This window comes from Oncorhynchus kisutch, linkage group LG20 (assembly GCF_002021735.2).
Source record: "Oncorhynchus kisutch isolate 150728-3 linkage group LG20, Okis_V2, whole genome shotgun sequence".
NCBI classification, from domain to species: Eukaryota; Metazoa; Chordata; class Actinopteri; order Salmoniformes; family Salmonidae; genus Oncorhynchus; species Oncorhynchus kisutch.
In genome coordinates, this window is record NC_034193.2 from 1,534,858 (window position 1) to 1,549,961 (window position 15,104).

The 15,104-nt window shown below is 43.3% G+C and overlaps 2 protein-coding genes across 3 annotated transcripts in view; both read left to right on the forward strand.

Annotated features, from left to right (window-relative positions):
- lyst (lysosomal trafficking regulator) overlaps positions 1-2,653 on the forward strand; it is a 256,589-nt gene extending 253,936 nt beyond the window's left edge. Inside the window, 1 exon segment of the mRNA XM_031799602.1 lies at positions 1,152-2,653. Within this exon segment, the coding sequence (XP_031655462.1) occupies positions 1,152-1,362 (211 nt within the window). The 3' untranslated portion in view covers positions 1,363-2,653.
- gng4 (G protein subunit gamma 4) overlaps positions 2,654-15,104 on the forward strand; it is a 29,126-nt gene continuing 16,675 nt past the window's right edge. The window contains exons 1-2 of one of the 2 annotated variants that reach the window (XM_031799604.1): positions 2,654-3,146; positions 14,882-14,989. In XM_031799604.1, the coding sequence (XP_031655464.1) occupies positions 14,891-14,989 (99 nt within the window). In that variant the 5' untranslated portion in view covers positions 2,654-3,146; positions 14,882-14,890. Of the gene's footprint in view, positions 3,147-8,754; positions 9,390-14,881; positions 14,990-15,104 lie in introns of those variants that run through there. The other variant, XM_031799603.1, reaches the window with a different exon arrangement.

Consider the following 15,104-nt stretch of genomic DNA (forward strand, 5'->3'; position numbering starts at 1 on the left):
CTAGAGAGAACGTACCAATACTTCCTGAAGGAACTGTAGTCTACCCACACTGTCTCTGTTGACTAGAGAGAACGTACCAATACTTCCTGAAGGAACTGTAGTCTACCCACACTGTCTCTGTTGGCTAGAGAGAACGTACCAATACTTCCTGAAGGAACTGTAGTCTACCTACCCACACTGTCTCTGTTGGCTAGAGAGAACGTACCAATACTTTCTGAAGGAACTGTAGTCTACCTACCCACACTGTCTCTGTTGACTAGAGAGAACGTACCAATACTTCCTGAAGGAACTGTAGTCTACCTACCCACACTGTCTCTGTTGGCTAGAGAGAACGTACCAAGACCAGAGAGGGAACATTCATTATAAATGGAAAACATTTGAGATGGAATCCCATTTTAACTTGTATTTGTTATTCGGTACATTGGAACATAACTATATACAGTGGGGAGAACAAGTATTTGATACATCAGAAAAGCAGAACTTAATATTTGGTACAGAAACCTTTGTTTGCAATTACAGAGATCATACGTTTCCTGTAGTTCTTGACCAGGTTTGCACACACTGCAGCAGGGATTTTGGCCCACTCCTCCATACAGACCTTCTCCAGATCCTTCAGGTTTCGGGGCTGTTGCTGGGCAATACGGACTTTCAGCTCCCTCCAAAGATTTTCTATTGGGTTCAGGTCTGGAGACTGGCTAGGCCACTCCAGGATCTTGAGATGCTTCTTATGGAGCCACTCCTTAGTTGCCCTGGCTGTGTGTTTCGGGTCGTTGTCATGCTGGAAGACCCAGCCACGACCCATCTTCAATGCTCTTACTGAGGGAAGGAGGTTGTTGGCCAAGATCTGGCGATACATGGCCCCATCCATCCTCCCCTCAATACGGTGCAGTCGTCCTGTCCCCTTTGCAGAAAAGCCTCCCCAAAGAAGGTTGTTTCTGTTCACTACGTCATCACAGCCTTTTATCTGCAACAAATCAATATGATGAAAAAATATCTCTATTGTTTATATGCAAATGTTTTAATATGCGCATGGAAAAACTGTCGCCGATTGGCTGGAAACCTGGGTATGACATAAAGATGTTCTGAATATGAATGAGTGTGGCTTCCTGAATGTTACATTACAAAGGGCCTCCTTCTTTTTCATCATTCAGGCTGTGGAGCACGTGGGACTTGAAGCCAGTGAGAGAGATCACCTTCCCCAAGTCGAACAAGCCTATCATCAGCCTGACGTATTCATGTGACGGTCACCACCTCTACACAGCTAACAGCGAGGGGACGGTCATGGCCTGGTGTAGGAGAGACCAGCAGAGGATGAAACTGCCCATGTTCTACAGTTTCCTCTCTAGCTACGCTGCCAGCTGACAGACTAGGGCCTTGAACGACTACACTACCCACAATCCTCCTGAGAGACATGATTACAATACCCATAGTCTTTTTCTGACGCATGGCCCCAGAATGCCCTGAGAGACCGCATGAGGGACATAACTACAATACCCACAGTCCTCTACTCTTATGGCAGCCCCCCAGACCTCCTGGCATGTTGAGTCAGAACTACAATACCCATAGTTATCTTCTGACACATTGCTCCAGACTACCCTGGGACAAAACTACAATAACCACAGTTCTCCAGGCGGACAGAACAGCCTGAACCTCTCCATGAGCAGTCAGTCCCCTTCTCTCCCCTCTGCCCGGAGGCAGACATGTCAACATGCTGCAGACGACCAATCGAAGCCCTCAGCTCAGACCCTAAGACCCACCTCCTGTAATCTACAGCCATTTCCATGCGAGCAGACGAGAGGCTGTTAACATATGATATTAAAGAGATATACATTTTTTAGCTTTCGGAATGTTTTGGTTTTGTTGTCATGGTGATAATGTTCCTTCCTTCTGAAATGTGTTGCTGATGACTTGATTGCTTGTTTGGACTGTCCTGGTGAGCTGCTGCTACATAACATCTGACCAATCCCAAGTCAGACCAGAGGGCTGAAGGCCCCGCCTCTGCTAGTGTCTGACCAATCCAAAGCCAGAGCAGAGGGTTGAAGACCCGCCCCGTCTCTCCTCGACGGCCAACGCATGTGTCTCTCTGCATGAGTCACCTGACTGACGGCTCTTATTCCTGAGAGACCAGGACAAGCTGCAGTTACAGGGTCACGCTGCATATCTGTCACCTACCTGGAGATGACCCTGCATGGTCCTGTGGGGACTGGGATACCCTTCTTGTCCACTCTGAACTCTAGACTACGTAAACCAGCTAGGGGGGATGGGATGACGTGGATTGTGTTGCCTGTAATGTCCTGGTCTGTGCCCTAAAGGCCTCTTCTTGCATGCTGGAATTAAGGAGACTGCGATGGATGGATGGGTGGGTGCAGGTGCGTGTGTGTGTGGGTGTGTGTGTGTGATAGCTTGAAAGCACTAACTACATTGTGTTCCTGCCTTGTATCAATCCTGTTTCCTGCCTTGTATCAATCCTGTTTCCTGCCTTGTATCAATCCTGTTTCCTGCCTTGTATCAATCCTGTTTCCTGCCTTGTATCAATCCTGTTTCCTGCCTTGTATCAATCCTGTTAATTGTGTCATTTTGTTTTCACTCTTTGTTTTTGCTTCCTTAAAGTATTGTTGTTATTTCTTATGATCAATGAAAGCTGAGAATGATTTGCTGTTGAGTTTTGTCCTTGTGTTTACTGGTCTGAAACGGCTCCCTCTCCAATGCACTGCAGCCATCAACTGATTTGTACAGCCATCAACTGATTCGTACAGCCATCAACTGATTCTTACAGCCATCAACTGATTCTTACAGCCATCAACTGATTCTTACAGCCATCAACTGATTCGTACAGCCATCAACTGATTCTTACAGCCATCAACTGATTCGTACAGCCATCAACTGCGTCTTACAGCCATCAACTGATTCTTACAGCCATCAACTGATTCACTGCTCTCTCCCTGCGTCGTACAGGGAGACAGCAGTGTAGTCTGTCCTCTGAGCTCTCCTCTCTTCTCACAGCCCTGTTAGTAGTGGCTTGATCCAGACAGCGGTGTAGTCTGTCCTCTGAGCTCTCCTCTAGTCTCCCACTCTAGCTCCTGCTGCCAGGATTACAGACCACTGGGGAGCTGCTGCAACATCCCAGGAGACATCAAAACACCCTGGTAATTAGCAATTAATTGAATGAGTGTATATCTCCACTACTACACAATCAGAGGCACGAGAGGGAGAGAGGCACGAGAGGGAGAGAGGCACGAGAGGGAGAGGGGCACGAGAGGGAGAGGGGCACGAGAGGGAGAGGGGCACGAGAGGGAGAGGGGCACGAGAGGGAGAGGGGCACGAGAGGGAGAGGGGCACGAGAGGGAGAGGGGCACGAGAGGGAGAGGGGCACGAGAGGGAGAGAGAGGCAAGAGAGGGAGGAAGAGCGAGGCAAGAGAGGGAGAGGCAATTTCATTAACCCCCCCCACCCCCTTTAAAAAAAGGAATATCCACTGTGCACTGATGTTAGAGATGTTAGTTCTGTTTGTTGTGCCAGGACTTCCGGGGTCTTCCACCCCTCCTCTCCCAGCAGACCGGCAGGGGGGTTGAGGACAGACAGTTAATGCAACAGGGAGATGCCACCAGGTTGTTGATTATCAGCACCCTCCCTCTATATGACACTTGGGACAGGAGCCACATCCACCTGGCCAGTCTTGTCACCACTGCCTGTGGCAGCCCCTCCCAGTTCTTCCTGCCCCACTTCTCCGAGCCCAGGTACAGCCCCTTCCAGTTCTTCCTGACCCACCTCTCCGAGCCCAGGTACAGTCCCTCCCAGTTCTTCCTGACCCACCTCTCCGAGCCCAGGTACACCCCCAACACTTTAAGCCCTTCACAACCCCACTGCAAACCCCCTGGAAGCAGAGGAGGGGCCCTATCTCCCCATGCCCCACATAACAGAGCTTTGGTCTTGCCCCAGTTTACATTAGCTGACGAAGCTCCTCGTACACCTTCAGACTAGTCTCTAGTGCATATCCCTGACCATCACAGAAACCTCATCTGCATATGCTGACACTGCTATGCCTGTCACCACACCCATGCCTGTCCAGCACACTCCCTGCCATCTCTTGCGTTGCAGGCCCAAAAAAGGCTCAATGGCTAGTGTATATAACTGCGCTGACAGAGGGCATCCTTCTCTAATGCCCCGTCTCACCCAGACTGGCCTACTGAGCCCCCCCCTCCCACCTTGACCATACATGATGCCCCAACATACATTGTCACACAGGTCAACAACCTTTCCCCAAACCCAAACATCACATTAAACAGATACTCATGGTCCACTATCAAAAGCCAACTCTTGGTCTAAAGAGACCAGTCCAGAGTTAACATTAGAAACTCTTGATAATCACATTTTATTGGTCCATATTTAACAGATGTTATTGGTCCATACACATATTTAGCAGATGTTATTGGTCCATATTTAACAGATGTTATTGGTCCATATTTAGCAGATGTTATTGGTCCATATTTAACAGATGTTATTGGTCCATACACATATTTATCAGATATTGGTCCATACACATATTTAACAGATGTTATTGGTCCATATTTAGCAGATGTTATTGGTCCATATTTAACAGATGTTATTGGTCCATATTTAGCAGATGTTATTGGTCCATATTTAACAGATGTTATTGGTCCATATTTAACAGATGTTATTGGTCCATATTTAACAGATGTTATTGGTCCATATTTAACAGATGTTATTGGTCCATATTTAGCAGATGTTATTGGTCCATATTTAGCAGATGTTATTGGTCCATATTTAACAGATGTTATTGGTCCATATTTAGCAGATGTTATTGGTCCATATTTAACAGATGTTATTGGTCCATACACATATTTAACAGATGTTATTGGTCCATATTTAACAGATGTTATTGGTCCATATTTAACAGATGTTATTGGTCCATATTTAACAGATGTTATTGGTCCATATTTAACAGATGTTATTGGTCCATATTTAGCAGATGTTATTGGTCCATATTTAACAGATGTTATTGGTCCATACACATATTTATCAGATATTGGTCCATACACATATTTAACAGATGTTATTGGTCCATATTTAGCAGATGTTATTGGTCCATATTTAACAGATGTTATTGGTCCATATTTAGCAGATGTTATTGGTCCATATTTAACAGATGTTATTGGTCCATATTTAACAGATGTTATTGGTCCATATTTAACAGATGTTATTGGTCCATATTTAACAGATGTTATTGGTCCATATTTAGCAGATGTTATTGGTCCATATTTAGCAGATGTTATTGGTCCATATTTAACAGATGTTATTGGTCCATATTTAGCAGATGTTATTGGTCCATATTTAACAGATGTTATTGGTCCATATTTAACAGATGTTATTGGTCCATATTTAACAGATGTTATTGGTCCATATTTAACAGATGTTATTGGTCCATATTTAACAGATGTTATTGGTCCATACACATATTTATCAGATGTTATTGGTCCATATTTAACAGATGTTATTGGTCCATATTTAACAGATGTTATTGGTTCATACACATATTTAACAGATGTTATTGGTTCATACACATATTTAGCAGATGTTATTGGTCCATACACATATTTAGCAGATGTTATTGGTCCATACACATATTTAACAGATGTTATTGGTCCATATTTAACAGATGTTATTGGTCCATATTTAACAGATGTTATTGGTCCATACACATATTTATCAGATGTTATTGGTCCATATTTAACAGATGTTATTGGTCCATACACATATTTAACAGATGTTATTGGTCCATACACATATTTAGCAGATGTTATTGGTCCATATTTAACAGATGTTATTGGTCCATATTTAACAGATGTTATTGGTCCATATTTAACAGATGTTATTGGTCCATACACATATTTAGCAGATGTTATTGGTCCATACACATATTTAGCAGATGTTATTGGTCCATATTTAACAGATGTTATTGGTCCATATTTAACAGATGTTATTGGTCCATATTTAGCAGATGTTATTGATCCATACACATATTTATCAGATGTTATTGGTCCATACACATATTTATCAGATGTTATTGGTCCATACACATATTTAACAGATGTTATTGGTCCATATTTAACAGATGTTATTGGTCCATACACATATTTAACAGATGTTATTGGTCCATATTTAACAGATGTTATTGGTCCATATTTAACAGATGTTATTGGTCCATATTTAACAGATGTTATTGGTCCATACACATATTTAACAGATGTTATTGGTCCATATTTAGCAGATGTTATTGGTCCATATTTATCAGATGTTATTGATCCATACACATATTTATCAGATGTTATTGGTCCATACACATATTTATCAGATGTTATTGGTCCATACACATATTTAACAGATGTTATTGGTCCATATTTAACAGATGTTATTGGTCCATATTTAACAGATGTTATTGGTCCATACACATATTTAACAGATGTTATTGGTCCATATTTAACAGATGTTATTGGTCCATATTTAACAGATGTTATTGGTCCATATTTAACAGATGTTATTGGTCCATATTTAACAGATGTTATTGGTCCATACACATATTTAGCAGATGTTATTGGTCCATACACATATTTAGCAGATGTTATTGGTCCATATTTAACAGATGTTATTGGTCCATATTTAACAGATGTTATTGGTCCATATTTAGCAGATGTTATTGATCCATACACATATTTATCAGATGTTATTGGTCCATACACATATTTATCAGATGTTATTGGTCCATACACATATTTAACAGATGTTATTGGTCCATATTTAACAGATGTTATTGGTCCATACACATATTTAACAGATGTTATTGGTCCATATTTAACAGATGTTATTGGTCCATATTTAACAGATGTTATTGGTCCATACACATATTTAACAGATGTTATTGGTCCATATTTAACAGATGTTATTGGTCCATATTTAGCAGATGTTATTGGTCCATATTTATCAGATGTTATTGATCCATACACATATTTATCAGATGTTATTGGTCCATACACATATTTATCAGATGTTATTGGTCCATACACATATTTAACAGATGTTATTGGTCCATATTTAACAGATGTTATTGGTCCATATTTATCAGATGTTATTGGTCCATACACATATTTAGCAGATGTGATTGGTCCATATTTATCAGATGTTATTGGTCCATACACATATTTATCAGATGTTATTGGTCCATATTTAACAGATGTTATTGGTCCATACACATATTTAACATATGTTATTGGTCCATATTTAACAGGTGTTATTGGTCCATATTTAGCAGATGTTATTGGTCCATATTTAACAGATGTTATTGGTCCATATTTAACAGATGTTATTGGTCCATATTTAACAGATGTTATTGGTCCATACACATATTTAACAGATGTTATTGGTCCATATTTAGCAGATGTTATCGGTCCATACACATATTTAGCAGATGTTATTGGTCCATATTTAACAGATGTTATTGGTCCATATTTATCAGATGTTATTGATCCATACACATATTTAACAGATGTTATTGGTCCATATTTAGCAGATGTTATTGGTCCATACACATATTTTTCAGATGTTATTGGTCCATACACATATTTATCAGATGTTATTGGTCCATACACATATTTAACAGATGTTATTGGTCCATATTTAACAGATGTTATTGGTCCATATTTAACAGATGTTATTGGTCCATACACATATTTAACAGATGTTATTGGTCCATATTTAACAGATGTTATTGGTCCATACACATATTTAACAGATGTTATTGGTCCATATTTAACAGATGTTATTGGTCCATACACATATTTAACAGATGTTATTGGTCCATACACATATTTATCAGATGTTATTGGTCCATATTTAACAGATGTTATTGGTCCATACACATATTTAACAGATGTTATTGGTCCATATTTAACAGATGTTATTGGTCCATATTTAACAGATGTTATTGGTCCATACACATATTTAACAGATGTTATTGGTCCATATTTAGCAGATGTTATCGGTCCATACACATATTTAACAGATGTTATTGGTCCATATTTAACAGATGTTATTGGTCCATATTTAACAGATGTTATTGGTCCATATTTAACAGATGTTATTGGTCCATATTTAACAGATGTTATTGGTCCATATTTAACAGATGTTATTGGTCCATATTTAACAGATGTTATTGGTCCATATTTAACAGATGTTATTGGTCCATATTTAACAGATGTTATTGGTCCATATTTAACAGATGTTATTGGTCCATATTTAACAGATGTTATTGGTCCATATTTAACAGATGTTATTGGTCCATATTTAACAGATGTTATTGGTCCATATTTAACAGATGTTATTGGTCCATACACATATTTAAGTCGTTTAACTTCAGACTGGATTATTCCTATTTATTTAATTCAGACACCATTTGCAACCTGCCGACCCACCCATCGCTGCAGTGGACCGTCAACCTGCAGCATTTCAGACCTATTCAAAGAATGAAACCCCCCTTTCTGACCACCAGACTTCTAATAGCGTCCTAAATGGCAACCTGTTCCCTATATAGTGTACTATAATTTAGTATATAGGGTGCCATTTGGTATGCATCCCTCACATATTATTATTATTATTATTATGAATGGGAGTAAGGGGTGGTTTTATCTGATTATTGTGTACGTTTTGTGGCCTCTGATTCAGCGAGTTTCCTAACTGCCGTTCCCTTTCCAAGAAGGACCGACATGGGAAACCCATGATGATGTCAAAGCGGATCAAACCGGGATTCCGCTCCCGTCCCCAGCGCGCTCTGCTCTGTTGCTCTACAGCAATACTGAGGCAAATAGAAAATGCGGCAGGTGCCATTTTCACACGCATGGGTGTAGAAGTGAAGTACTAATAGTTGAGGAAATATGGACGGTGTTCATTTAGGTGTTTCATCCACAATACAGTACAAGCAAACGCAGCATATTTCCTTGTCATAGCGAGGTCTCCCCTCAGCTGCTTAATTCTCTGCCCTCCAGATCCAGCTGCTCTCCTACTGATGGGGCTCTGACAGTACAGACGGACCCAACGCGACCGCGACACAACCATCCCTCCTAAAACGGAATATGCGTAAACGCACGGCACATTTTGGGGAGAGACGCCGCACAGTCACAGCAAGCTACTAATGAGACAATAGCCTATTTCTCACCATCAACCTAAAATACATATCGTGCTTCGTGGTCGGTCTGGAACGTTCCGGGGTTTCCTTTTCGAGAGCGTTCGTCCCCCCGGTGTGATATTTGACAGGTCTCTTTGTTGGGTGGAGTCAAGTCCGGAATTCTCGATATTGGATTCATCACTGGCATCATTTCAGGTGGGTGAAACAAACCGCGTTCTTTACGCTGTTTTCATGGTTATACTCCTACACGCGTTACGACATGTTCAAATATTGCATGTGAATTTTGAAATGTTAATGATGAGATATAACTGGGTTATCGCTTATTGGCCTTAAAGTATTATAGAATCATTGTAGGCTAAGGAAGGGCGAGTGGCTGTTACTTTCTAGCGGAACATAACCCATATTGCCATGTTGATAAGCATTTGCAGCGCCCCAGCTGCACGGTTAGATATGTCGAATGAGTCCCATAATAAGCCCTATAATTAAACCTATGTTTAGTGTTTATAGTGTCCGGATATAAATGTGTGTGGGGTTATCAAACCGTAGATGATGGCCGGGTCTGTAACAACGTTATCGGTTACCGCCGGGTTGGGCGCACCCACAATGGAAAATAATTATATTCAATAACCTAGTAGCCTAGTCTCTCTCTAGTACCCAACCCAGGCCGCGGCAATGCTGGGCCCTCTAAAAAAAAGACCTATACATTATACTGAATAGACAGAAGGCTCCACCTCCAAATATCTGGCCTTTATTTCCAAATATGAATAGAGAAAAGAGAGTCCACTAAGACGGTATATGGAGCAGCGGGGGCTCGGTGAGGGTGAGCTGAATGTACTGTAATGGTAGGATGGGCTGTTTCCCAGTTATGATGGTGATGAACAGGGCTGTAATGGTAGGATGGGCTGTTCCCCAGTCATGATGGTGAAGATCAGAGCTGTAATGGTAGGATGGGCTGTTTCCCAGTCATGATGGTGATGAACAGGGCTGTAATGGTAGGATGGGCTGTTTCCCAGTCATGAGGGTGATGAACAGGGCTGTAATGGTAGGATGGGCTGTTTCCCAGTCATGATGGTGATGAACAGGGCTGTAATGGTAGGATGGGCTGTTTCCCAGTCATGATGGTGATGAACAGGGCTGTAATGGTAGGATGGGCTGTTTCCCAGTCATGAGGGTGATGAACAGGGCTGTAATGGTAGGATGGGCTGTTTCCCAGTCATGATGGTGATGAACAGGGCTGTAATGGTAGGATGGGCTGTTTCCCAGTCATGAGGGTGATGAACAGGGCTGTAATGGTAGGATGGGCTGTTTCCCAGTCATGAGGGTGATGAACAGGGCTGTAATGGTAGGATGGGCTGTTTCCCAGTCATGATGGTGATGAACAGGGCTGTAATGGTAGGATGGGCTGTTTCCCAGTCATGAGGGTGATGAACAGGGCTGTAATGGTAGGATGGGCTGTTTCCCAGTCATGATGGTGATGAACAGGGCTGTAATGGTAGGATGGGGTGTTTCCCCAGTCTTGATGGTGATGAACAGGGCTGTAATGGTAGGATGGGCTGTTTCCCAGTCATGATGGTGATGAACAGGGCTGTAATGGTAGGATGGGCTGTTTCCCCAGTCTTGATGGTGATGAACAGGGCTGTAATGGTAGGATGGGCTGTTTCCCAGTCATGATGGTGATGAACAGGGCTGTAATGGTAGGATGGGCTGTTTCCCAGTCATGATGGTGATGAACAGAGCTGGAATGGTAGGATGGGCTGTTTCCCAGTCATGAGGGTGATGAACAGGGCTGTAATGGTAGGATGGGCTGTTTCCCCAGTCTTGATGGTGATGAACAGGGCTGTAATGGTAGGATGGGCTGTTTCCCCAGTCTTGATGGTGATGAACAGGGCTGTAATGGAAGGATGGGCTGTTTCCCAGTCATGATGGTGATGAACAGGGCTGTAATGGTAGGATGGGCTGTTTCCCCAGTCTTGATGGTGATGAACAGGGCTGTAATGGTAGGATGGGCTGTTTCCCAGTCATGATGGTGATGAACAGGGCTGAAATGGTAGGATGGGCTGTTTCCCAGTCATGATGGTGATGAACAGAGCTGTAATGGTAGGATGGGCTGTTTCCCAGTCATGATGGTGATGAACAGAGCTGTAATGGTAGGATGGGCTGTTTCCCAGTCATGAGGGTGAGCTGATTGTACTGTAATGGTAGGATGGGCTGTTTCCCTATCATGAGGGTGATGAACAGGGCTGTAATGGTAGGATGGGCTGTTTCCCAGTCATGATGGTGATGAACAGGGCTGTAATGGTAGGATGGGCTGTTTCCCAGTCATGATGGTGATGAACAGGGCTGTAATGGTAGGATGGGCTGTTTCCCAGTCATGATGGTGATGAACAGAGCTGGAATGGTAGGATGGGCTGTTTCCCAGTCGTGATGGTGATGAACAGAGCTGTAATGGTAGGATGGTCTGTTTCCCAGTCATGAGGGTGAGCTGAATGTACTGTAATGGTAGGATGGGCTGTTTCCCTGTCATGAGGGTGATGAACAGGGCTGTAATGGTAGGATGGGCTGTTTCCCAGTCATGATGGTGATGAACAGGGCTGTAATGGTAGGATGGGCTGTTTCCCAGTCATGATGGTGATGAACAGGGCTGTAATGGTAGGATGGGCTGTTTCCCAGTCATGATGGTGATGAACAGAGCTGTAATGGTAGGATGGGCTGTTTCCCAGTCATGAGGGTGAGCTGAATGTACTGTAATGGTAGGATGGGCTGTTTCCCAGTCATGATGGTGATGAACAGGGCTGTAATGGTAGGATGGGCTGTTTCCCCAGTCATGATGGTGATGAACAGGGCTGTAATGGTAGGATGGGCTGTTTCCCAGTCATGATGGTGATGAACAGGGCTGTAATGGTAGGATGGGCTGTTTCCCAGTCATGATGGTGAAGATCAGAGCTGTAATGGTAGGATGGGCTGTTTCCCCAGTCATGATGGTGATGAGACATAGCTGTAATGGTAGGATGGGCTGTTTCCCCAGTCATGATGGTGATGAACAGGGCTGTAATGGTAGGATGGGCTGTTTCCCAGTCATGATGGTGATGAACAGGGCTGTAATGGTAGGATGGGCTGTTTCCCCAGTCATGATGGTGATGAACAGGGCTGTAATGGTAGGATGGGATGTTTCCCAGTCATGAGGGTGAGCTGAATGTACGGTAATTGTAGGATGGGCTGTTTCCCAGTCATGAGGGTGATGAACAGGGCTGTAATGGTAGGATGGGCTGTTTCCCAGTCATGATGGTGATGAACAGGGCTGTAATGGTAGGATGGACTGTTTCCCAGTCATGATGGTGATGAACAGGGCTGTAATGGTAGGATGGGCTGTTTCCCAGTCATGATGGTGAAGAACAGGGCTGTAATGGTAGGATGGGCTGTTTCCCAGTCATGATGGTGATGAACAGGGCTGTAATGGTAGGATGGGCTGTTTCCCAGTCATGATGGTGATGAACAGGGCTGTAATGGTAGGATGGGCTGTTTCCCAGTCATGATGGTGATGAACAGGGCTGTAATGGTAGGATGGGCTGTTTCCCAGTCATGATGGTGATGAACAGGGCTGTAATGGTAGGATGGGCTGTTTCCCAGTCATCATGGTGATGAACAGGGCTGTAATGGTAGGATGGGCTGTTTCCCAGTCATGATGGTGATGAACAGGGCTGTAATGGTAGGATGGGCTGTTTCCCAGTCATGATGGGGATGAACAGGGCTGTAATGGTAGGATGGGCTGTTTCCCAGTCATGATGGTGATGAACAGAGCTGTAATGGTAGGATGGGCTGTTTCCCAGTCATGATGGTGATGAACATGGCTGTAATGGTAGGATGGGCTGTTTCCCAGTCATGATGGTGATGACCAGGGCTGTAATGGTAGGATGGGCTGTTTCCCAGTCATGATGGTGATGAACAGGGCTGTAATGGTAGGATGGGCTGTTTCCCCAGTCATGATGGTGATGAACAGGGCTGTAATGGTAGGATGGGCTGTTTCCCAGTCATGATGGTGATGAACAGGGCTGTAATGGTAGGATGGGCTGTTTCCCAGTCATGATGGTGATGAACAGGGCTGTAATGGTAGGATGGGCTGTTTCCCAGTCATGATGGTGATGAACAGGGCTGTAATGGTAGGATGGGCTGTTTCCCCAATCATGATGGTGATGAACAGGGCTGTAATGGTAGGATGGGCTGTTTCCCAGTCATGATGGTGATGAACAGAGCTGTAATGGTAGGATGGGCTGTTTCCCAGTCATGATGGTGATGAACAGGGCTGTAATGGTAGGATGGGCTGTTTCCCAGTCATGATGGTGATGAACAGGGCTGTAATGGTAGGATGGGCTGTTTCCCAGTCATGATGGTGATGAACAGGGCTGTAATGGTAGGATGGGCTGTTTCCCAGTCATGATGGTGATGGACAGAGCTGTAATGGTAGGATGGGCTGTTTCCCAGTCATGATGGTGATGAACAGAGCTGTAATGGTAGGATGGGCTGTTTCCCAGTCGTGATGGTGATGAACAGGGCTGTAATGGTAGGATGGGCTGCTCTGTAGGCAGCAACACCAGGTGGGAGAACCAAGCCCACTCTAAGTCAGAATGTCCATTGTACAGTATATCTAACTACCTGGGAATGAAATAGGCCTGTCTTTCTGATGGGGATGCAGGATTCCCCATTAAGCCAGTATTTTCCAGTGTCTTCCTCACTAAACACTAGCAGCAGAAACATCAATCACTGGGATTGTGAGACTGTGGGAGTGAGTTTATTATTTACCCTCTGACTAACAATCTTTACTATGCATTTAGGAATAACTCAATGTGGGATGCAGATAGTCAGGCAGACCTGTTCCTTTCCTATCGCTCAGTCAATATCACATGATGATATTCCTATCGCTCAGTCAATATCACATGATGATATTCCTATCGCTCAGTCAATTATATCACATGATGATATTCCTATCGCTCAGTCAATGATATCACATGATGATATTCCTATCGCTCAGTCAATGATATCACATGATGATATTCCTATCGCTCAGTCAATGATATCACATGATGATATTCCTATCGCTCAGTCAATGATATCACATGATGACATTCCTATCGCTCAGTCGAAGTCAATCACATAGTAACATGGCTTGAACAACAGTAGGGGAATACCGGTCTGTCACTAAATACATTTCCAATGTGTACAGCTATAGCAGTTATTTCGGTCTTGAAACAGACTACGAATGTCAGACCTCTTTGCTCCATGTCTTTTTGAGCTTCTACTACACAACTGAACATGACAAGATATTCAACTGACTCTTAGGAAGTTTCTGAAGATGACAAGATAATCAACCAACTCTTTATGGTTCTGGCTTCATCAGTCATATTTCTACTCAACCCCAAGATTATCATCAACACCTTGGCAATATTCCTCAGGTGGTTTGGTCACAATCCTAATGTGTGATTGGAAGTTGAGTTCAGAATCTAAAATAACACCTAGGTTTTCTTACCTGGTGTTTAAACCTCATTGCCCGTGAATTAAAATGTGTGGCCAACAACACACACACACACACACACACGGGGGGGGGGGGACGACGACACATGCACACGAAAGTACATGCCACCCCCCCCCCCCCAAGCCTCTTGACCCAACGTCTCTTTGTGCTCCTATCCCAGGTCATCATCATGAAGGACAGTGTGGTCAACAACAGCACAGCCAGCATCTCCCACGCAAGGAAAGCTGTGGAACAACTCAAGATGGAGGCTTGTATGGACAGGATAAAGGTAAGTTAGTTTGGGTTAGAACTTATACAGTACATTACAGACATGGAAAGCAACACAATGTGCTATGAAGATAAAAAACAAAAGTGACACAAACTGAACAACTAAAAATCACCCT